The sequence below is a fragment of the Lycorma delicatula genome, chromosome 11 (genome assembly GCF_047948215.1).
Source record: "Lycorma delicatula isolate Av1 chromosome 11, ASM4794821v1, whole genome shotgun sequence".
In the NCBI taxonomy this organism is placed as follows: Eukaryota; Metazoa; Arthropoda; class Insecta; order Hemiptera; family Fulgoridae; genus Lycorma; species Lycorma delicatula.
Window position 1 is genome coordinate 54,950,490 of NC_134465.1, and position 26,470 is coordinate 54,976,959.

The following is a 26,470-nucleotide window of genomic DNA, read 5'->3' on the forward strand; positions in this document are numbered from 1 at the left end:
TTTCTTTATTTATTTCTTTATACTTGTACAATATATAATCCTTAAACTTAATGTCAGTAGTCATCCCCCAGTTTATGATAAAGATACAAAAATCTTTGTACGGAACTGTGCGCTTCACAGTTACAGCGGCGTGGTGTTTGGCTGTTGTGTGCATGCGCACGTAGGAAGCCGAACGCGAGACTGCGAGGGAGGAAGAGCACTGTCGCTCCCGCAGTGCCGACCCTGGCGTGCTGGTGGAAGGTAGTTTTTTTTTTTACTTCGCGTGTGTATAGAACGTTCCTTTTTCCAGTTTAGTCGGTGGAAGGAAAATGAAAGGAGTTTAGTTGTTTTTTCAGTAGTGATCGGAAGGTGGTGGAAAGCAAGGACTCTTTGATTACCAAATCTGTCCAAAAACACGCTGGAAGGGCGAAAGAGAAGGTAATTAGTAAAAACTAATTAGGTATGTTTTTGTGCACGTAGAAATTTAAATTAAGCACCGTTTGAATATAGTGTTTTTAACCGGATATTTTATTAAGTTATTATCTAATAATACTAAAAAATATTATCTGTAATCATACTTTATTATTTATTCGGTTAAACCGAATACGGTTTATGTGCTTAAAACCCGTGTACCATATTGTTGAGTGTGATAAAAGTGTAGAATTAGATTATTATCCTGCTTTCAGCTATTCTATTTGATTCATTTTTTTCGGTTCTTTTATTTCACAGAAAACTTTAACCACGCCCTTGAAAAGGCCCATAAAAAATTTTCTGGAGCAGCACCCCCCCACTAATTTTAGATATGAGCCGCCACTGTTCCCGAGGCAGCTCTTTTTACAAATTTCTTTGTTTTTTTTTCAAAATTATTCACAAAAGTCCACTACATTCTCCTAAACTAACGGTCTGGTGTTCTGTATCACAAATTGGCATGATAGGACCGTTGAAATAGATTGTCGAAGATAAGGGATCGGGAGAATTGTGTTTCCAACAGGATGGAGCTACAGCTTACACAAGTCGAAATTCATTTAACGTTTTGAGAGAAGTTTTTCTCCGGTCGGAATGGCCTGCGCGGTCACCAAATTTGAGGATTTGTGATCTCTTTCTTTGAGGATATATGAAGGAAAATGTGTTTAAACATCTCCCTCACACCCAACCCAACCAGAGCTAAAGGAATGGATTACTGAAGAAGCTAACGCCATACCCTGCGAAATGTGTGAACGAGCGGTACAAAGCTTCAGAGATCGTCTTCAACAGTGTGTTGCTGCTAACGACCGCCATTTTGAGGATATAATTTTCAAGATTTAATGATTATGAAATGGTATGTACTTTCTAATTTAGGAAATAAAAACATTTTTTTCTCTATATATACCTATTACTTTTTTTAACTCCTCAAAATTAGTTAATCGGTTCTTCTGCACCTGTATAATAATAAACGCGATGTCAAGAAAGTATTACAGCTTTGTTGTCAGCTGTTTTTATTAAATATAATTACATAATAAATAATTGTTTCTTTGGACCTAGATTGACCTTCTAACTGATTTCCTAACTTCCCATTAAATATATTAGTTAAAATAAAAGTAAAACTTTCAATAATTAATAATAGTTATACGCCAAATATTTAATGAATAAAGGAGCCTTTAATAAATATTACGATTAAGATAAGTGAATAATGAATCAAATTATCTTATGACGTGAAGGACCTCTGACTAAGACCGACCGATCCCGCATTCTTTTTATGCTGCTTCATACGTTAAGCAAAGAAAAAAAAATTCACAAATTTTCACTAAATCTAAATAAAAATATACGAGGCATATTCATAAAGTAAGGGCCGTTTGGTTATTAAAAAGAATTAACTCCTGAGAAAAGGTTTTTACTTACAGTTTTAGTTTACTACATATCTACTTCACTTTTCAACATAATCGCCATTTAGTTCTAAGCACTTTTCGTAACGCTGCACCAATTTCTTTAACCCCACTGCATAGAAGTTTGCCGGCCGGAAATTGAACCAGTTGACAACGGCAGTCTTCAGTTCCTTATCGTTTGACCCACCGGGGTGGTCTAGTGGTAAACTCATCTTCCCAAATCAGCTGATTTGGATGTCGACAGTTCCAGCGTTCAAGTCCTAGTAAAGGCAGTTATTTTTACACGGATTTGAATACTAAATCGTGGATATCGGTGTTCTTTGGTGGTTGGGTTTCAATTAACCAAACATCTCAGGAATGGTCGATCTGAGACTGTACAAGACTACACTTCATTTACACTCATACATATCATCCTCTGAAGTATTATCTGAACGGTAATTACTGGAGGCTAAACAGGAAAAAGAAAGAAAGTTCCTCATCGTTTTCAAACCGTTGTCCACCAAGCCACTTTTTCAAATGCAAGAAGAGGAAGTAGTCGCTAGGTACAAGGTCGGAGCTATATGGAGAATGGACAAAAAGTTCCTAACGAAAATTTTTAATCTTCTTCTTGTTTAAGGCAGCGATGTGAGGACGCGCGTTGTCGTGAAGGATATTTCCCGCGTCGTCGATTTTGGATCGCACGTCTCAGTTTGGTGAGCGTTTCGCAGTACAGGTCACCTGTAATTGTTGATCCACGTTCCATGAAATCAACCAAAATGACCCCCTTTTCGTCCGAAAAAACGGTAACCTTTTTTCGACTCGAGTACTGAGATTGCTTAAACGTTTTCGGTTTTGGGAAACTTGAATGGCGCCACTGCATCGACTGTTGTTTCGATTCTGCGCTGGTGCAAGATGTTCACGTCTCGTCGTCCGTAACAATGTAGGAAAACATAACATCTCTATCTTGTCGATAGCGGTCCAAAAACGCTCGTCCACTACATATTCTTTGCTCTTTGTGTTGCTCGGAAAGCATTTTCGGTACCCACCTTGCACATAATTTGTGATATCCGAGCTTTACTGTGAAAATTGTGTAGATATAGGTGCGTCCAACATGTGGAAATTTATCAGCCAGAACACTAATCATCAATCGCCGATCACATCGCAGTTTTCGGTTCAATTGTTCAACGATTTTGTTGGTCTGAATACTGGACCTAGCACTCCGCTCTTCATCATGCACATTTGCGTGGTCATCACTACTGTTTAACCTTTCCTTCAGTTATTACTGTAGGTCCATACACTAAGCACAACTCCAAATGAGTTTCAGCAGTTGAAGATCCTTTTGCACACAAAACTCGAATCACAGCGCGTACTTCACGACTGGCGGGAAAAACGATTGTCGCAGATATTGCGATCTGAATTCACTGGCAGGCAAACGACTACTTAATCAAAACAACAACTGCAGTGGCTTCATAAATAGCCGATAGCTGGTCATGTATGCGTGAAATTGTGTTCAGACCAACTAATATTTAAATAAAAGCCGACGGCCCTTACTTTGTGAATATGTCTCGTACTTACTAAATACATCAGTTTAAATTTGGATTAATTAAAATAGAACTTAGATATTTTTAATCTGTGATACATTGAAACAATATCGAACTAGTAATAGAGGTATTTCATACGCCAGTATCTGATACGTGATGTTAATAACAGAATATTTAGCAAAATATAATAATAACTGCCATAGATAATATTTTTAATAAATAGTAAATAAAATTTGTCGTTCATTTTGTTCGGGATAAAAAAAAATACTGCTTGCCGGATGTACAGAAACAATTTTTTTTTTTAAATAATATTTCTATTTTTTCTATTTGCGGCAAATAGATGGCATTTGGAAAAATATAGCTAAAAGAAGAGCCAGACTTTAGACCATATATTACGGCATCCTGGAATATTCGCTTTGATATTGGAGGGACAGGTAGATGGGAAAAATTGTGTGGACAGGCCACATTTGGAGTATGTAAAACAAATTGTTAGGGATGTAGGATGTAGGGGGTATACCGAAATGAAACGACTAGTACCAGATAGGGAATCTTAAAGAGCTGCATCAAACCAGTCAAATGATTGACGACAAAAAAATATATATATTTATATTAACAAATTTTGAACATAAAATCTTCCAACAGTCTATCAATAAATATTATTTTTCTAACTTATTAACATAGTGTTTCTTTTTTACAAGAAATATGTAAAATAAAAAACACCATAACGCAATGAAAAAAACACCTGTAACTTACAGGATTCATTTTCATCCAACTTCACAATTTTTTATTTTATTAATAGATTATTACTTTTAACAGAAACCACATAAATAAAAATGAAACAGGACGATAAAAAAGGCGGAGTTCACATCATTTTTGTACTGTCTCTCTGATATACACACGCGCGCGCATGTATAAACCACAGAAACCACGTGGCGTGACCGCACAGTAAAAGCTTCGTACGTATTAAATGACGCAACAGCTATCTAGCGGTTGATTATAGAATGAAATATTAACAAAGGAAAGAATATCCATTTAATCCTAGTACCTACATAACCTTATTGTTTTTCCCGCAACACGAATTTTATTTTTTAAAATCTAAAATATTCGGAAAAACAATAATGAAATGTAATTCGATGCACGCCTAGATGTAATGTATTAAACTTGTAATAATATGTATTTTATAAATTTTCAGCTGTCTAGATAAATAATTATCAGCTTAAAAAAAAGTAAAAAAAATATATATAAATAGATATCCCACAAAGAAACGGAGAAACTTTCAGGACATGTTCTACTGGTGAAAATAACGAAAAAAAGTTCATATAAACAAAGATCTGGGAAACGCTTTATTTTCTTGTTATTGATAGCGAAAAATTACGCCCGGATTTCAGCTCTTCTTATAAAAAGAAGCCCTACGTAATTTTGGGACCCAAATTAAATTCTTATGTAATTTGTGCTGGAAAATGGGATAAAACAGACCGGAGAACTATAACTCCAGTAGTTTTTAAGATTCCCGAAGTAAACCACAAAATTCGGTGTCGAAAAACAAAGGTTTTTTTTCCAACAATTAATGTAACCGAGGTTTCTTATTCTGTTACCATTTATCATTTTATGATGTTAAGAATGATGTTTCTTAGACACAGAAAGATTAATACGATTTTTTGTTTATTTTTCGTATGTTTTGCTTCAATAAAAAATCGATTTTTAAAAGTTTTCATTTACTTTTTATTGGTTGTATTTATATTAATTTTCTCAGAATTAAACGTTCTGCAAGTTTTGTGGCTAAATCTTCCGCATTTATTAGTTATTTAACAAAGCTATTGTACTAGAAACTTAAAAAAAAATTGTTTTTCGATATCGCATTTCGTATTTTATGTTGGATATCTTAAAGACTACTGGAATTACAGTTCTGGAACCTATTTTATCGTCTTTCTCAGCTCAAATTACATAAGAATTTAATTTGGGTCCCAAAAATTACAGTAGGGCTTCTTTTTATAAGAGCTCAAATCCAGGAGAAGTACTTCGCAAACAATGTAACAAAGAAACAATGAAACAAAGTGAAAATCAAGGTTATTATTTTTTATTTAAAATTACGCTGTACGTTTAAATTTACAAATACTGGTAAAAACATTTTTTATGATTTATAATTTTTCCGTAGAAAATATAAGAATGCTAATGATGAATAAAGTAAAAGGAACTATCAACCATTAAGAAATACTATAAACAGAAAGTGCAAACTAGTGAAAGAAGATTGGATTAAAGAAAAGTGTTCAGAAGTGGAAAGAGAAATGAACATTGGTAAAATAGACGGAGCATACAGGAAAGTTAAGGAAAATTTTGGGGCACATAAATTGAAATCTAATAATGTGTTAAACAAAGATGGTACACCGATATATAATACGAAAGGTAAAGTCGATAGATGGGAGGAATATATTGAAGAGTTATACGGAGGAAATGAATTAGAAAATGATGTTATAGAGGAAGAAGAGGAAGTTGAGGAGGATGAAATGGGAGAAACAATACTGAGATCTGAATTTAAGAGAGCATTAAAAGATTTAAATGGCAGAAAAGCTCCTGGAATAGACAGAATACCTGTAGAATTACTGCGCAGTGCAGGTGAGGAAGCGATTGATAGATTATACAAACTGGTGTGTAATATTTATGAAAAAGGGAAAGTTCCGTCAGAATTCAAAAAGAGTGTGATAGTCATGATACCAAAGAAAACAGGAGCAGATAAATGTGAAGAATACAGAACAATTAGCTTAACTGTACGGAAGAATTGAGAGGAGAATGGAAGAAGTATTAGGAGAAGACCAATTCCGTTTCAGAAAAACTATAGGGAAAAGGGAAGCAATTTTAGGCCTCAGATTAATAGTAGAAGGAAGATTAAAGAAAAACAAACCAACATACTTGGCGTTTATAGACCTAGAAAAGGCATTCGATAACGTAGACTGGAATAAAATGTTCAGCATTTAAAAAAAATTAGGGTTCAAATACAGAGATAGAAGAACAATTGCTAACATGTACAGGAACCAAACAGCAACAGTAATAATTGAAGAACATAAGAAAGAAGCCGTAATAAGAAAGGGAATCCAACAAGGATGTTCCCTATACCCGTTACTTTTTAATCTTTACATACAAATAGCAGTTAATGATATTAAAGAACAATTTAGATTCGGAGTAACACTACAAGGTGAAAAGATAAAGATGCTACGATTTGCTGATGATATAGTAATTCTAGCCTAGAATAAAAAGGATTTAGAAGAAACAATGAATGGCATGGATGAAGTCCTACGCAAGAACTACCACATGAAAATAAACAGGAACAAAACGAAAGTAATGAAATGTAGTAGAAATAACAAAGATGGACCACTGAATGTGAAAATAGGAGGAGAAAAGATTATGGAGGTAGAGGAATTTTGTTATTTGGGAAGTAGGATTACTAAAGATGGACGAAGCAGGAGCGATATAAAATGCCGAATAGCACAGGCGAAACGAGCCTTCAGTCAGAAATATAATTTGTTTACATCAAAAATTAATTTAAATATCAGGAAAAGATTTTTGAAAGTATATGTTTGGAGCGTTGCTTTATATGGAAGTGAAACTTGGGCGGTTGGAGTACCTGAGAAGAAAAGATTAGAAGCTTTTGAAATGCGGTGCTATAGGAGAATGTTAAAAATCAGATGGGTGGATAAAGTGACAAATGAAGAGGTGTTGCGGCAAATAGATGAAGAAAGAAGCATTTGGAAAAATATAGCTAAAAGAAGTGACAGACTTATAAGCCACATATTAAGCCATCCTGGAATAGTAGCTTTAATATTGGAGGGACAGGTAGAAGGAAAAAAAAGTGTAGGCAGGCAACGTTTGGAATATGTAAAACAAATTGTTAGGGATGTAGGATGTAAAGGCTATACCGAAATGAAACGACTAGCACTAGATAGGGGATTTTGGAGAGTTGCATCAAACCAGTCAAATGACTGAAGACAAAAAAAAAATAATAATAATTTTTTCTGTATTTGTTGTCCCCCCTAATAATTATTTCTAAACAATTACTTTTAATATTCATGAATGACAAGAGATAAAATAAAAATCTGATGTGAACATCACATGACTTCCTTGCATGCCTATGAAATTGCATATACACATTTTTTGCTGCACTTCATTTAAATTTATTTCATTTGAAAGCGAGTTACGATCCTCTAATTCTTTAATAAAGTGGACAGTTACACAATTGCATTATGTTGGACACCACATTGCATCACATTTTTTTGTGGTGTCCGTATCAGCATTATATATTAGTTTATATATTAATTCTGTTTCACATCGCTCAAGTAGTTATGTGGTGTAAGTGAGAACGTGTCGGATCCGTAACCATGGACACACATCGGTTCGAATCCGCTTCATATACATATATTTTATTTAACTTTATTTTTTTTTAATTTAAATATATTGATTTATTAATAATAATAGAGTTATTAATAAATCAATATATTTAAATTAAAAAAATGTATATGAAGTCAGATTCGGACCAATGTGCTTTCCTGTTGTAAAATCCAAATATTGCATTAATTAAAATTTTATTTGGTTATAACTCTGGAAACAATGAAAATAAGTACCACTTATGATATATCATTGAAAAGCTCTCAATCAGGGCTTAATTGCAGTTAAGAAAAAGTCCAAAATTCAAGTATTTTTGATTTTGGGCTTTTTTGGACACTTTTGGTCCAGTTTATTGCAACAAAAAGGGGAGGTGTACAACTAGATGGTACAAAAGTCCTAAATCCAAAATTTGAACATTCTACGGCTAATCGTTTTTGAGTTGTACGAGATACATACGTACGTACAGACGTCACGTCGAAACTAGTCAAAATGGATTCAGGCATGATCAAAATGGATATTTCCGTTGAAATCTTAAAACCGAAATTTTTCGCGATCACTATACTTCCTTTACTTCGTACAAGAAGTAAAAATCAAACGTGCAGGCGAAGGGTTCAAACGTGCAAACGTCCAGGTTCGCCGGGGAGGTCCTGCGGGCCAAAGAGGATGAAGACAGAAGAATGGGAGTATAAACAGTAGGGTAGGGCGGACAGTCACTCCATGGAGGGCCCGTACGCCTTGGTGTGCGGGGACCTGAGAAGGGGGTGAACTCCAGGGGAGTTTGAGTTTGGGTTAAAATAAAAGACCAAGTCCCGGTCGGCGGGGTCGTCCCTGTGGGGGCCTAGGCTCTTTGTGGGGTCGGCGCTGTCGATTAGAGGCCAAAGGCGTAAAGACCGAGTCCCGGTTCCCTGCTGAGACGCTGGGGGACGGCATAGCCGGACCTTGGCTCTAAAGCGGGGAATTAGAGGCAGGCAATGTAAAACAAAAGATTCGAGACCGGGGAGGCCAACCTGCCGTGCCGGACGTATAGCCGGCGGGTGGGGGACGCCTCCTTCGAGTAAAAAGGACACTCTCCCCGACTGAGTATACTTAATTGGATATCCGGTCGTGAAAAAAAAAAAAAGGCAACCCGCACTACAATCATTAAATTAACGTACGGAGTATTGCACTACGATCCACTTTTTTTTGTAAGTTTCGAACATACCACAACACTGAAAAACTTCAATCCCTAGTATTATTATTACAAGTTATAATTGAGCACAACCAGAATAACCTCTAATTCTACAACCTTCAGAAGATCAATAACATCAAAAAACGTTTTTATAATCCATAAAAATGCTACCCATTTAAATCCATCAAAATTTGGGAAAATAGATATAAAAGGTAAAAAAAAAAAAAATAATAAATCTTCTTCCGAAACATTCAGAAAAATCATCTTAGCTTCAATATAAATTTCGCCGAACTGGTCTACTGGTTGAATAAATAATTAGCCTGCAGCTCGGCTATTTAAAGTTTAAGAAACACTTCGTTCTAGAACCATTACGCTTGGTTGCTGTCTAAATTTAATATAATATTGAACCTACAGTTGTGAAGGTCAAATCAACCTTTAATAATTTTCATACGCAGGTCATATTTTAAGTAAGAATATTTCAGGCATAAAGGGATAATTTTAATTTATAATCTTACATTTTATAATAAAAATATCTCTTAAAACAACTTTTTAACAAAATTCCCATTTTCAGGGATCGAGAGACTAGCTTTACGATCTCTCGTTTAAGAACTCTGCCGGCAGCTCCATGCACTTCTGCTAGACCGAAACGCCTTCAGAAAACGAACCCAAAAAAAAGTTACCGACGACCTAAAACAAAACCTTATAAACAACAAAGTTCTGTTATTCAGCAACATCATCACAAGTCAAAGTTAAGAATATTTTTTAGTAAATTATAACAAAAATCTTACTGGAATTTGTATAAATATAAAGTAAGACTTACCGCTGGAAAGCAGTTTTATAAAGATGACCCAATTTAGGTTCAAAATGTTTGGTGGCAGATCCCAATTCCTCTGATGATAAATTAGCTTTAAGTACAGTAACTAACCAATATCGTTTATCTGGAGGAGGTGGAGGTGCAGGGGGAGGCCAAGGAGGTAAAACAGTCGCTGGTGGTAAATCTAAAGTCGGTGTAGGTTTAATAGTCTGGCACTGCTGACCATCTCCTGAGCATGAAGTAATTATCGTTGTTCTTGGTAATTCGACGGTAGTAATAACCGGTGTAGGGCTGATCAACGCGGTGGCTATCAATACGGTAGTGGTCGTTGTCCTAAATACGGTCGTTGTTTTCCAGGTCGAACTACGTTCCGGTTCACCGTCGCCAGAACCGGTCCATAAAAAATCTTCAACTCGATAATTACGGCGAGGTTCATCTTCCACGTATAAAACTGGAAAAAAGAAAAACAACAAATTAGATGAAACGGTACTCTGAAAAAGAAATCCTGGTTATAATGTTCAACCGCATTTTCAAATTTTGAAACTGTAGACGATGCAAAAGGAAATGCGAATAATATTCTAGTCCTTTTAGTTGAGAAAGCAAACATCTGATAAATCAATCGCAGACAATAGAATAATACGACGTATAGGAAATAACCTTATTCTAAATAGTGTTCAAAAAGTGACGCAACCTTATGAAAGAATGTTTCCTTTTTTTGTTAGAGGCAAAATAGGATACGTAATACAGCAAAGAATATTCATTGCCTCTTAGATGTGCCAGTTATGCCCAGACCCAGAACGCCTCCTCCACAAAAACGTATGGTATGGATGCGCCAAACAAGTCCTCCATCAAGCGGCTGTACGACAAGTTCCAAGAGACAGGGAATGTGGCAGATGCAGCCAAAAGTGGTCGATCGAAAGCGCTAGAACCAAAAAGGTTGATCGACGTGCAAGCTGCATATTATGTTACTCCCAAGAAATCTGTGCGATGCCTATCTAGCCAGTCCGGTCTTTTCGTTGGTAGTGCCCGCACGGCAAACGCGCAAGTGTTTAAAGACGCATCGGTATAGAATTCCTATTGTTCACAAGTTGTTACCTGTAGACATTGGTAAACTTGTAGTTTTCTGTCAGCGGTTCATGTCATCTGTATTTGGAAGCCGAGAGTTCCAGCGTTCAAGTCCTAGTAAAGCCAGTTATTTTTACACGGATTTAAATACTAGATCGTGGATACCGGTGTTCTTTGGTAGTTGGGTTTCAATTAACCACACATCTCAGGAATGGTCGAACTGAGAATGTACAAGACTACACTTCACTTACACTCATACATATCATCCTCATTCATCCTCTGAAGAATTATCTAAACGGTAGTTACCGGAGGCTAAACAGGAAAAAGAAAGAAAGGTTCATGTCATCTGTAACGCCACATGGGAAAGAACTCGTCGATTGGTTTCGGTCTGGTGTACGGAAAATCCACATCAGTTAAACGAGTCTCTTCTGCATGTACAAAAAGTGGGTGTTTGGTGGTGTAATATCACGTTCGCGAATCTTAATGGCATTCTTTCATGGCACAGTGAATAGTGAGCGCTACATACAGGTTTCAGCAGGATAATGTTACGGCTAATACAGCCAACAAAACTGTGACTTTCTTGGATTTCTGTTTTCATGAACAAGTGATTTAGAAGAGTTTGTGGTCCCTTCGATCTTCTGGTTTTTCCCTCCAGGCTTTTTCTTGTGGGGATACCTTTAGGCATGCCGCTTATAAAACTCATCCTCACACCATTCAAAAATTGTAGAGCGAAATTGAACGTGTCGCTGCAATTCCTGAACAAACGTTACAACATGTGTTTAAGAACATGCAACGTCGTATTCAATAATGTGAATCGGATAATGGAGACCGCTTTCAATAACTATTGCAACTTACTCATTTTCCCATAAGGTTGCGTCACTTTTGAAAATTCTGTACTTTCAAAAGATCTTTCCAGAAATTTATTTAAAATTAAATTAAAACAATTTCTTTTACGAAAAATTATTACTATTTTGATGAATTTTGAAATAATAATTTAAAGAGCCCTGAATTATCAATATAACTTACAATGTGTACATAAACATGTGCTCAAATAATTCTTCTTAAAACCTTCTTAAATTGTTAATAACTTTTTAGTTACTTATTTGTGCAATACCACCACACATTTATTTTATTATTATTTGTAACAATTTATACTCACTTAAACTACATCAATTTTGTTATTTATAATTAATTATTTTGTAATACTGCTCTGATCAAGGTTTTATCATAGTTTCCCCTTGATCCATCCAGACAAATACGGGAGGAGGTAGTTTTTTTTTACTTTCCTGGCATCATAACTCCAGAGCTACGCTGCTAGCACCATTGAAATTTAGATAATTAGCCAAAAAACGGGGTTTTAGTTTTTTCATTTCTCGACGATTTTCAAGGACCTCAAAAAACAACAAACAAAAGTGGCGCGGGAGTAATGTTCTTACATACGTGTGTTGACATGTTTTGAAGATTAATAACTTTTGACTGGATAAACCGATTTAGATGAAATTTGGCACAGAGTCTCGTGTAAAGGTACAATTTGTTGGTAAACGTTTGGGTAATTACCTACAATGGGTATTTTATTTACGGTAAAATTTCTCAAAATTTTGCAAACTATCCTACTTTATATTAATCTCAGTGCTTGCTTATGTTACAATATTTAAAAAAATTATACCCGAAAATTCTCGCTTCTCCAGAAATTGAAAAAAGCTATCTTTTTACACGACACCCATAAAGGAGTGTAATGTATTTAGGTGTATGTATATAGGTACATTTGTTCCACCGTAGCAGCTCAACGGCCGAACCGATTTAGATATATGACCTCGTGTTAAAATCCTTACGTTACCCGGAGTGTCACAGGGTATACAGATATAGTGGAGATTAGCCGGTTGAAGCACGAACTTTAATGAATTGAATTAATGAACTGCGAGCCTGTATCACTTTATAAGCTGGATTTGAACTGAATGATTTAAATCAATCGAATGAATAATATTATTAAAAAAAAAATAGAATTAAATTTACGTTAAATAAAATAATATTAAATAAACTTAAAAAAATTCTGTTAAACAATAAATATGCTTCCCGTGAGGACTGCGTGTAAGGCTAGAATGATGAAGTGATGCGAATACCTTTTGCGAGGCATCTTTTATTTATATCATGAAAAAGTGTTATTTATCAATGCGATCTGTATATTTTCATTTATGTTAATGATAATAATGAAACTGCATGTATTCATGAAATATTTTTTGCCAAAAAAAAGGTGTAATGTATTTAGGGTGTATATATGTATGTACCACCGTAGAAGCTCATCGGCTGAACCGATTTTTATGTATGATCCCGCGTTGGAATCCTTGCGTTACCGGGAGTGTCATAGGCTCTCTCTCTCTGTCTCACTCACTCACTCTTTCTCTCTCTCTCTCTCTCTGTGTGTGTCTGTTTCTGTCTCTCTCATTCTCTCTCTCTCTCTCTCACGCTCTCCCGCTCGCTCTCCCTCTCTTTTATATATATATATATATATATATATATATATATATATATAAGAAAAAACTGTTTTTTCGCGGTCGCGGATATGTGACTGATGCGAAAAATAGATAAAAACAATCTTTGATGCGGGTTATATATCGTGCTAAAATTTGAGCTCAATCGGTGCAGAACATTTTGAGTTTTTGAAGCCGTACACAAACGAACTTAACATTTTTATATATAAAGATTTGTGGGCTGCGAAAAAATCCCTTAAGTCGTGCGAAAAAACACATCATTTTAAATGCTTACAAAAGCAGAGTAATGCTTACAAATTACAGAATAATAAAACGGCGTTGATTTCAGATGTTAATAAACTGCTAACGTAAGTAGAAGTTGTGCTGCTTCAGTGTACAACGTGATTCTCGAGTATGAATCTACTAATGACTTACGGTCTCAAAAGAAAACAAAACCCCGCAGGTCAATTGAGAAAAAGGTGAGAATTTGATAAAAACGCGATTCGTAAAAAAATTACACGAATTTGAATTATTTAGAAATAGTTTAGCGGTGTATTATGTCCTTTGTTAGAGAATTCGGTTATTGTCTTCGACAACGCTTCTTATCATTAAACAAAAAGAATTCCAGCCGTGTTATAGTAAAACAATGATATCAAAATGTGGCTTAGTTCAAAAGGAATAATTTTTGAAGAGGTTTAAGTTAATGTTAGGGTTTCGCGTATTAAAAGTAATTATAGTCCGTATGGAACGGACCAAGTAATAACGATCGTTTGGTCATATATATGTAAAAAAATAACCTAACAAAGGATTTTTTGGTCATTATGTAGGGATATTATTTTTTGTGTATTTGGTTATTTCGACTTTTTTTGTCTGCATAGTCCTAAGTCTATCTGGACTATAAGAAAGTTGGGTGTTTTAATTTATTTACTGTAAGTCATCTTTCTTGGTGGCTTTTCTTTTTATTTTGGTGTTTTTTTTAATAAAATACAGATGTTTTAGCTGTTAAATATAATTCAAAGAAATTTGTTACTTAATCAGTTGTAATTTTGTTTACATTGGCAACGGCCATACGGGCTCTTTGTGATTGGTCGTTGTGTTTGACAGCGGCCATCTTGCATTGATCTGATTGGTTTTCCTTTGTTTATATTTCCATCTGATTTATTAGCCTCTTATTTATTAAAAAATTGTACAAATTAAAAATAGATAGATAGATTTATTAAAAATAGATGAAAACAATCTTTGATGAGGGTTATATATCGTGCTAAAATTTGAGCTCAATCGGTGCAGAACATTTTGAGTTTTTGAAGCCGTACACAAACGAACTTAACATATTTATATATATAGATATGCACATAAAGTTTAAATAGATTTACAAAATTTGAAAAAAATTATACTATATACAAATACTGTATAGAAAATAGTCACTCGCGCGCTCTTTAATTATCCTATATTACAGAGCATTGTTTGTCAGCAATGGTTTTCTCGGCAGTCTTTTTTTAATGTTTAATATTTATATCTTGTTTATTGCATATTCTTTAACCGATTATTTTTATGTCTTCCTAGATATAGTAGTAATGTAAGCGACCCAAAAAAATATTTTGGGGCAATATTTGGAGTGGGAAAGCCGAACAAATTTTAAAAATAACGATTTTTTTTAAATTTTTTAACTTTTTTGTTTATTTTCATGTATAATTATTTTCCCATTATATAAGAATAAATTACCAATGCCAGGAAAGTATTAATTACAAATATTACAATAACACGCAGTCTGTATTTAAGATAACCTTAGCTCATGCTTGGTAGTAATCAATTATTTTGTTTCTCTTAATTCCTTTTATTATATTTTTATCACGTAAAGGGTTTTTTATCTTCAAGTTTCTTGTCTTTTTATACGGAAAACATTTTTTTATTACTCAATCTATATTTTCACTAAAAATTAGTTATTTTATTTTTTAGCTAAAATTATTATTTAAGACAACAGTTGCTTTTATTTTTTTCTATTGCAGCCTCCGTGGCGCGAGTGGTAGAGTCTCGGCCTTTCATCCGGAGATCCCGGGTTCGAATCCCGGTCAGGCATGGCATTTTCACACACGCTACAAACATTCATCTCATCCTCTGAACAATGCCTAACGGTGTGTTAAAAAAAAACTGTTTTCTATTAACGCTATTGTTCATTTGTTAACCAATGTTAATTATTTATTTATATATTACATGATATTTCTTCATTATCTATTGAAGATGACTGTTTCACAATCGAAATGACCACCTAATTTTAAATTTTAAACATTTATTTCTTTTTTTTACGTTTTTGAGATTTCTTGTTTTTTAATCCATTTCAATAACCGTTTATCACAGTTCTTTCTTTGTATATGTTATACAAATAGTAAATAAAACATCTCATTCCTCGTAAAGAGTAAACATAGAATAAAAATCCCTTTTCTTTTATCGTTCTCTCTCTTTATTATACTAAGTATTATTACCCATGCGGGTTTAGGTAGAACTAGACGAGGGTTGCATAAGTCGATGTCAATTCACCGACTGGTACGCACGCAGATGTAATGTTTAACCAGAAATTCTTCGTCGATACCGACACTTTTGTCTTTGATTCTTTCTTGGAATTAAAATCAAGTATTTTTTAATCCAAATTTTTTTTTTAAATTATTATCATTTACTAAAGCGATACTATAAATATAATTTTTTTACATATGAATTAATTACAGTCTTAATAACCCAATGTTGATGAGGATATTGATTTTCAATTATTTTAAAGCAATTTTTTTTCCGGTATAATTAAAAAAATGTAATGTGGACACCACATGACTTCCTTGTAAGCCTATTAAATTACATATACACAATTTTAAAAGTACATAACATTTTATTTCACAATAGCTTTTGATTTTTTTTCAATTTTTTTAATTTTTTTATTGTTATTATGGAATTATTAATAATAATAAAAATATTTTTGCAATCAGAGGTTAATAAATATTAATAAAACAATATAATTAAATTCAAAAAAAGGAGATGAAGTCGGATTCCAATCGATGTACCTTCCCCTTGTAAGACCAAGTATTTCATTAATTAAAATTTTATTTGGCTATAACTCTGGAACCATTGAAAATAAGTACCACTTATGATATATCGTTGAAAACCTCTCAATGAGAGCTTATTACTACAGTTAAGAAAAAAGTCCAAAATCCAACTTTTTTTTGATTTTGGGCTTTTTTGGACATTTTTGATCAAGTAAATTGCAATCAAAAAGGACAGGGTGCACAACTAAATGTTACAACAGTCCTAAATCCAGAATTTCAACATCCTACTACTAATCGTTTTTCAGTTATGCGAGATACGTACGTACGTACCTACAGACGTCACGCCGAAACTAGTCGAAATGGATTCAGAAATGGTAAAAATGAATATTTCCTTTGAAATCTGAAAACCGAAATTTTTCGTGATCACAATACTTCCTTTACTTCGTACAAGGAAGTATATTTATAACTCATACCGACGTTATATTTATGTTATTCATTTATAAGTTCTTCTAAACATTACGAAAGATAAGAAAAAAATATATATATAATCAAAAGATAACCAGAAGATCTGTTAACAAATTTAATAAATCCGTATTTCAAACAAAAAATTTGCCACAAAAATATGACTTAATTCCTATATTTCTATAAAAAAAAAAGAAAACAGCTTATATATCGTTAAAAGATATACTCTTCTAAAAGGTATTTCCAAGCAAAACCATATAAAAAGGCCACTAAAATTTTAATTCTTTATACAAATAGGAAACAATCCAGGAAATGGAAAAATTTATGCTGGGAAAAATGAGAATGGGATATAAACCAAGTAATGTGGGCGATAAGCGGATAAAAATTAAAACGAGTTTAAAGGAAACAGCAAAAGAGACGATAGGGTTTATAAAACAGGAACAGAATACGAAAAGTGTGGGTTACCATTGAATTGTTAGACAAGATGAATGAAAGGAGAAAGTGAAAAATTTACAAACAGAAGGTACAAGGATATATATAAAAGATTGAATAATATACCGAGAAGGAAAACTGAGAAAACTAAGGAAAAGTGGCTTCGGAGAAAAAATGTACAGCGATAGAAAATTTGGAAAAAGAAGGGAGATATGAGTTAATGTATAAAGATGCTTCAGAAAATAGTTTTTAAAGAGAAACGAGGGAAGAAAATGTATCAGATAGAGGAAAAGGATAGGGAAACACTTAATGAGAGGGAGGAAATAAAAAGGAGATGAGAAGAATACATTGCGGATTTATATGCGTTAAGAGAAAAGTCAAGAGAAATAGATATAAGAGTGGAAGAAAAGTAAAACATTTATGAAGATCAAAAAGGGGTATAGTATATTAAAAAGTGAAATAAATGAGGCGATTAAAATGATGAGAAAAGGAAAAGCCGAGGAATGTGATGAAGTATCAACTGAACTGTTCTAAGCACTAGGAGACAGGAGAATTGTTATTACTATGCAATGGAATACTTGAAGAAGGAAAGCGGCCGATGATTTTGCTGATGACATGGCGGTACTGACGGCGAGTCCAAGTAAACTAAATGGATTGCTTGATGATTCAAATGAAGCTTACGAAAGTAAGAGTGTGAGGACAAACAAAAAGAAGACAAAATGTAGGATATAAGGTGGAAAAGAGGAAAGGATTGAAATTAAAGAGAGGAAATAAAGTTTTAGAGCAGGTGAAGAAATTTCAGTACTTCGGAGCTTTATAACTGATGACCTGACTTCCACAGTGGAAATTAAAACAAAGAATATCAAGACGTAAGCATCCATTTAAAAATAAAGGAAGACTGCTGGGTGGAAAGTAATAACTTAGCGTTAAGGAAGAGATTAATGGAGTGTTATATTTGGAGTGTGATGCTCTATGCAACCGAAACATGGACGATGAGAAACGCAGACAGAAAACGAATTGAGGCTTTTGAGATGAGTGTGTGGCCCAGAATGATAAATTTCAGATGACAGGACCGTGTAACAAATATTAGGAAAAATCCGAGAGAACAGGAAAATACTAAACGTGATTGAATATAGGAAAAAGAAATGGCTAGGACATTGTATGAGAAGAAGGTATTTTATTAGTGGATGCGATAGAAGGTTTGGTGAATTGAAGGAAAGGGATATGAAGAGAGACTTGAAATGATGGATGGAACTACAGAAAAGAGAAAATATGCGGAAACAAAGAGGTTGGCAAAGGATGGAATAAGGTAGAGAACAGTCCACCGGCTTTGTCTAGTGGTGAACGCGTCTTCCCAAATCAGCTGATTTGGAAGTCAAGAGTTTCAGCGTTCAAGTCCTAGTAAAGCCAGTTATTTTTACAAGGATTTGAATACTAGATCGTGGATACCGGTGTTCTTTGGTGGTTGGGTTTCAATTAACCACACATCTCAGGAATGGTCGAACTGAAACTGTACAAGACCACACTTCATTTACAGTCATACATATCATCCTCTGAAGTATTATCTGAAAGATAATTACCGGAGGCTAAACAGGAAATAGGAAGACGGAGAACAGCGGTCGTGCAGGACCTGCCTTAATGGCAGAACACTATGAATGAATAAAAACGTAGGTTCTTATACAAACGTCCTAAGTAGGAGGTTCTCAGTAGTTCAGGTATTTTTATATTAATTTCATATTTTATTTCAATTGGGATTCCCTAAAACGATATAATTATTTTGTATTTTTTTGATTACTGGTTTGTATTTTATTTCTTATTTATACTATTTCTCCAATATCTCCTAATATTAATTATTTAACAATCAAATAGTCGTGGTTTTAGAATTTAAGTAAAAAATCTGTTATTATTTTTATAATCCCGCTATTACAATATTATAGCAGCGATAGCTATAACGTAAAAATATATAGATCAGTCAAAAAAATCTAAAAAAAATCGTTCTTTTACTATACTATATTTCCTATACTATAGTATAGTATAATATTTATACTATACTAAACTTTTACTTCGTACAAGGAAGTATTGTGATCGGGAAAAACTTCGGTTTTAAGATTTTAATGGAAATATCCATTTTGACCATCCCTGAATCCATTTTTACTAGTTTCGGCGTGACGTCTGTACATATGCGTGTATCTCGCATAACCGAAAACGATTAGCCATAGGATGTTGAAATTTTGGATTTAGGACTGATCTAGCATCTAGCTGTGCACCTCTTTTTTTGACTACAAACGACTGAACCAAAAGTGTCCAAAAAAGCCCAAAATCTAAAAACAATTTGGATTTTGGACTTTTTCTTAACTGTAGTAATAAGCCCTCATTGAGAGCTGTTTCTCTCTCTCTCTGTCTGTCTCTCTCGCTGTCACTCTCTCACTCTCTCTCTCTCTCGCTGTCACTCTCTCTCTCTCTCATTCTCTCTCTCTGTCTGTCTCTCAAACTCTCTCTCTCTCTGTCTGTCTCTCTCACTATCTCTCTGTTTCTGTCTCTGTCTGTCTCTCTCGCTGTCACACTCTCTCTCTCTCTATGTCTGTTTCTCACACTCTCTCTATCTGTCTCTCACACTCTCTCTCTCTGAAACAATTTGGATTTTTTACTTTTTCTTAACTGTACTAATAAGCCCTCATTGAGAGCTTTTCAACGATATATCATAAACGGTATTTATTTTCATTAGTCCAAGAGTTGTGCGCATGTCTTGTGTTTGCTTGATTATGAATGCATAAATGTGTGTGGTACGTCTTAGTATCTGTTAGGTGTTCTATTTTTTTTTCTGAATGCTTTTCTCTTTAGGTATTTGTGGTGTACAGTGTGCGCGTGCAGTGGTTTGGATGATGTTTGCTTGTAAAGACCGAATGTGTATGTAGACGCTTATCCCCTCCCCATCCTGAAGTAATGCTTTATTAGCGGTTTCCCAGGAGGTGGGGTTGTCAGAAGTGGAGGTTTAGTCGGTAGTGCGCAGGAATACATACGCATTTTCTGTAACAGCTTTCGGAACCTGTTAGCGAGTCCAACAACCGCTTCGGCGTCCGTAAATGAGGTTTCTCTACCTCTAAAAAAAAAGAAAAAAGTTATAGCCAAATGAGATTTTAATTAATGATATATTTGGGTCTTACAAGGGAAAGGCACATCGGTTCGAATCAGACTTCATCTCCTTTTTTAATTTTTTTTTTTTTTTTAATATAAATATATTTATTTATTAATAATTATTAACCTTTGATTGTAAAAAAATAAATTACGATAAATAATAATTCAATAATAATAATAAAGATATGAAAAAATATCAGAAGTTATTAATGAAAAAAAAATTTATGTACTTTTCATTTTAAAAAAATGTGTGTATGTAATTTAATAGGCGTACAAGGAAGTCATGTGGTTCCCACATCAGATCTTTTTTTTATGTTTTGTCCCTTAAGGAGACCTTTAACATATTTTTTAACAAAAAAAAGATTTAAATAAATTGTAAAAAATCTGCGAAAAAAACTTTTTTTATTTCAGTGCTCCCATGTCAAAAAAAATCCATTGTTTTTCAGACGGACGTTTGTGCATATGTACGAATATTCGCCAACACTTGGTCTTATAACTCTGGACCCCTTTGACCGATTTTCTTCAAACTTGGTAAATGTATTAAACTTTTTCAGAAATTGAAAAAAAGGGTGAAGTGTTTTGGTCGAAATAAAATTTCAGATCTTTACTGGGGCACTTTAGCAAATGAATTTTCTTTAAAAAGTTGACTTTTTTATATCGAAATCATAAATTATTAAAAAATTGAATTTAATTTCACCTTCTATAAAAAAAAAGTATATTTTTCTTGTTTTAATTATATTTTTCTTCAGAAAAGGAGTTAAAGAAGTTCTTTGCATTTACATTTACTACATCAATAGATCTTCAAACCATTAGACTGTCCATCCCATTCCAATGATCTATAGTTAAAAACAATACTTTTTAAAATTTTTAAATACTATTTTAAATTTAATTTTATCTCGCAAGATACATCTTTCATTAAAAAAGTAAAAAAACGTAATTTTTTGACAGCCACTACTCTCTTTTTTCTGTTTAGCCTCCGGTAACTACCGTTTAGATAATACTTCAGAGGATGAATGAGGATGATATGTATTTGTGTAAATGAAGTGTAGTCTTGTACATTCTCAGTTCGACCATTCCTGAGATGTGTGGTTAATTGAAACCCAACCACCAAAGAACAACGGTATCCACGATCTAGTATTCAAATCCGTGTAAAAATAACTGGCTTTACAAGGACTTGAACGCTGGAACTCTCGGCTTCCAAATCAGCTAATTTGGGAAGACGCGTTCACCACTAGACCAACCCGGTGGGTTTTGACAGCCACTACTACTCTTTAGTATTTTTTGAAAAAAAAAAAAAAATACCCAAAAATTTCACTCCTTCCTAGAAAATTACAATTTTATTTATTTAGAATCTTATTACTGTATCTTGTGTTTTTAAACAATTAAAAAAATGTTTAAATTTATTATCACTACTTAGGAATTATTTTCCTAAAAAATAATTTTACCCGAATGCTTCCCCTTGAGTATAACAGCCCCCATAATGAAAAAAAAATATTTCTATTTTTCCAGAACACAAAACAATAGTCTTACCGTTCAACTTTCATTAAAACCTACATAAGTATAGAAGTAATCTGATTATTTTATCATAAAATTAGAAAAAATATTTTATAAAAAAATAAGAGAAAAAAATCACAATTTCGGTTACTATTTTTACATAAAAAAATTACTGACAAAGGATTAAAATGAAAACTAAATGACGAAGAAAACAAAAATAATAACAGAAAATTCTTTCTATACTCATATTAGTTAAAAAAGAAAAAATATACAATCATAATAAATTAGCGGAATGTAGGGAAGGGGTTGATGACAGGAGAAGAGAAGTGTTATATGTACCAACTAGTACCTTCACCTCATGACCGTAAGAATCACGGAAGAGCATGATTACCTCATTTTAATAGGAAAAGACTGTACCATACCGTAGACGATCGGAAGGTGGTAGTGGTAACCGTATAGAAAAGGATGGCATGACACGTGCTACCACCCGGTGAGATCACCGAAATAACCATTACACACAAACCTTCTCACGCACAAATAAATAGAACGCGTAATATTTTGCGTATATAATTACAGAATGATGTTTTGAAGAACAGAATATAAACTCAAATACATGACAATAGAAGTAGTATACAATCGATTGCTGCAACCTACTTGGAATAGTAAACATTAAATCCAAACAGCTGAAACATTTATAACTGTAACATATATCCTGTATAACTCATTAAAATTAAAACATCCTTCCTTCCTTAAACACCAACAAATAATTTATGTTTTCAAATATTTAATAACTACATTCAATATAGAATTTTTAATATATATATATAGTCTTTGATAAATATATTTAACAATTTACGGTAAATAATTCATAACATCGCTGTAGAATTGTCATTAATAGTAACTATTATGTAATTTTAATATAATCAAAGTACATTTTAAGAAAATCTGATGTGGACACCAAATGACTTCCGTGTACACCTATTAAATTACATATACACATTTTTTTTTTTAATGAAAAGTACATAAAAATTTTATTTCATTAATAACTTCTGATTTTTTTTCATATCTTTTAAAATTGATATTATTAAATTATTTTTAAACATCAGGAAAACATTTTTGAAAGTATATGTTTGGAGTGTAGCTTTATATGGAAGTGAAAATTGGACGGTCGGAAGATTCGAAGCTTTTGAAATGTGGTATTATAAGAGAACGTTACAAATCAGATGCGTGAATAAAATGACAAATGATAAGGTGTTGCGGCAAATTGATGAAGAAAGATGAATTTTGGAAAATGTAGTTAAAAAAAGAGATAGATTTATAGTCCACATATTAAGGCATCCTGGAATAGTCGCTTTATTATTGGAGAGACAAGTAGAAGGAAAAAATCGTGCAGGCATGCAGCGTTTGGAATATGTAAAACAAATTATAGGGATGTAGGATGTAGAGGGATATACTGAAATGAAACGACTAGCACTAGATAGAGAATCTTGGAGAGCTGCATCAAACCAGTCAAATGACTGAAGACAAAAAAAAGAAAATTATTATGATTTAGGTTTAATAAATAACATAAATTTTGATAAAGCTAATATTTATGAAGATATAACGGTTTGAAAAATAAATGTGGCCGCCATTTTGTAATTTGTGAAGTTATTTAAATCATGATTTTTTTGCTAATTTTAAAACTTTACAATTCGCTTACGAAATATTATTATTATATTATCCGAACTTGAGATACAAATTGTTATATAAAAATAACAAAAAACGGAAAGGGGAAGAACGAAGGCAATTTTAGAAACATTCTGTATATACGAGGGATTTTTTTCAAGGTCCGATCGGTCACGAAATAAAAACCCGTGCAAAAATCCGATGAACCTTTGCGCATATGTGTTGCGCAGCGTCTCTAGTATGGCCTTCAATTACTTCACTTAATTAATTCACTTCGTTTAGTTCTGAACACGTAAACTGCTAAGATTAAACAATAGCATCTCCCGCAATGTGTGAAGTGCGTGCGGTAATTCGATTTCTTCAGGCTTAGAGGTGTAATGCAGTTAAAATTCATCGACGAATAAGTAATGTGTACGGTGAAACTTCAATGAGTGACAGCAAAATGCGACAATGGTGCAGGAACTTTAAAGCAGGACGTGCAGATGTTCATGATGCAGGCGGTCAGGGAAGGAAGCGAGTGTCAACCGATGATCTCGTTCAGCAAGTGGATGAAGCGATTCGAGAAAATCGTCGGTTCACAATTTATGTATTGAGCGATTCGTTTCATGAAATTTCAAGGCCAGCTCTCTACACCATTGTGAGTAAGAGACTTCAGTACCGTAAACTGTGTGCGAGATGGGTTCCCAAGATGCTATCCGACCATCACAAAACAATGAGAATGGACGCCTCCCTAACGTTTCTGCACAGTGCTACCACAATGAAGGAGAAGAATTTTTGAAAAAAATTGTCACAGGGTACGAGACATAGATCCATTTCGAAACTGAAGAAACAAAAGTATAATTGGAATAGATTCGACTTTGAATTCAGTATTATTATTTTCATAACGCCAAGGTCGATGAGGCACAGATGCGAGGAAGAACTTCTAAGATTAATAAAATTTATCATCGTAGACAACGTTAATCTACATCAGAAAGTTCTCAAAGAGCAACGTATACTCTCGGCTCAAAATTTAACCTTTAACCTTCTTGGCTCGAGTTTAACCTTTGAGAAATATGATAGGTGTCAAATATGAATATCACCGTGAAACTGACTATCTAAATTTGAAAGATAATCAAATAATTAACCACTGCGATGCCAAAAAAAAAACTATAAAACTACTGAACTTCACTGTGCGGGAGCAAAGCAATTCTTGAACCAGTGGCGGCTCGCGTATAGGAACTGTGGAACTGCAGCACCCCCTATTTCCACTTTATATTATCGATTTTTTTTTTTTGTCTTCAGTCATTTGACTGGTTTGATGCAGCTCTCCAAGATTCCCTATCTAGTGCTAGTCGTTTCATTTCAGTATACCCTCTACATCCTACATCCCCAACAATTTGTTTTACATACTCCAAACGTGGCCTGCCTACACAATTTTTCCCTTCTACCTGTCCTTCCAATATTAAAGGGACTATTCCAGGATGCCTTAGTATGTGGCCTATAAGTCTGTTTCTTCTTTTAACTATATTTTTCCAAATGCTACTTTCTTCATCTATTTGCCGCAATACCTCTTCATTTGTCACTTTATCCACCCATCTGATTTTTAACATTCTCCTATAGCACCACATTTCAAAAGCTTCTAATCTTTTCTTCTCAGATACTCCGATTGTCCAAGTTTCACTTCCATATAAAGCGACACTCCAAACATACACTTTCAAAAATCTTTTCCTGACATTTAAATTCATTTTTGATGTAAACAAATTATATTTCTTACTGAAGGCTCGTTTAGCTTGTGCTATTCGGCATTTTATATCGCTCCTGCTTCGTCCATCTTTAGTAATTTTACTTCCCAAATAACAAAATTCTTCTACCTCCATAATCTTTTCTCCTCCTATTTTCACATTCAGTGGTCCATCTTTGTTATTTCTACTACATTTCATTACTTTTGTTTTGTTCTTGTTTATTTTCATGCAATAGTTTTTGCGTAGGACTTCATCTATGCCGTTCATTGTTTCTTCTAAATCCTTTTTACTCTCGGCTAGAATTACTATATCATCAGCAAATCGTAGCATCTTTATCTTTTCACCTTGTACTGTTACTCCGAATCTAAATTGTTCTTTAACATCATTAACTGCTAGTTCCATGTAAAGATTAAAAAGTAACGGCGATAGGGAACATCCTTGTCGGACTCCCTTTCTTATTAGGGCTTCTTTCTTATGTTCTTCAATTATTATTGTTGCTGTTTGGTTCCTGTACATGTTAGCAATTGTTCTTCTATCTCTGTATTTGAACCCTAATTTTTTTAAAATGCTGAACATTTTATTCCAGTCTACGTTATCGAAAGCCTTTTCTAGGTCTATAAACGCCAAGTATGTCGGTTTGTTTTTCTTTAATCTTCCTTCTACTATTAATCTGAGGCCTAAAATTGCTTCCCTTGTCCCTATACTTTTCCTGAAACCAAATTGGTCTTCTCCTAACACTTCTTTCACTCTCCTCTCAATTCTTCTGTATAAAATTCTAGTTAAGATTTTTGATGCATGACTAGTTAAACTAATTGTTCTGTATTCTTCACATTTATCTGCCCCTGCTTTCTTTGGTATCATAACTATAACACTTTTTTTGAAGTCTGATGGAAATTCCCCATTTTCATAAATATTACACACCAGTTTGTATAATCTATCAATCGCTTCCTCACCTGCACTGCGCAGTAATTCTACAGGTATTCCGTCTATTCCAGGAGCCTTTCTGCCATTTAAATCTTTTAATGCTCTCTTAAATTCAGATCTCAGTATTGTTTCTCCCATTTCATCCTCCTCAACTTCCTCTTCTTCCTCTATAACACCATTTTCTAATTCATTTCCTCCGTATAACTCTTCAATATATTCCACCCATCTATCGACTTTACCTTTCGTATTATATATTGGTGTACCATCTTTGTTTAACACATTATATTATCGATAACATTTAATATAATGAGTCATTTTTGCTTTTAATTCTTTCTTTATACTTGTACAATATATA

General features: G+C 33.7%; 1 protein-coding gene across 1 annotated transcript in view; it reads right to left on the reverse strand.

The window, feature by feature from the left end:
- LOC142332399 (uncharacterized) overlaps positions 1 to 26,470 on the reverse strand; it is a 72,014-nt gene that overhangs the window by 31,075 nt on the left and 14,469 nt on the right. The window contains exon 2 of the mRNA XM_075378829.1: positions 9,727 to 10,171. Within this exon, the coding sequence (XP_075234944.1) occupies positions 9,727 to 10,171 (445 nt within the window). The remainder of the gene's footprint in view (positions 1 to 9,726; positions 10,172 to 26,470) is intronic.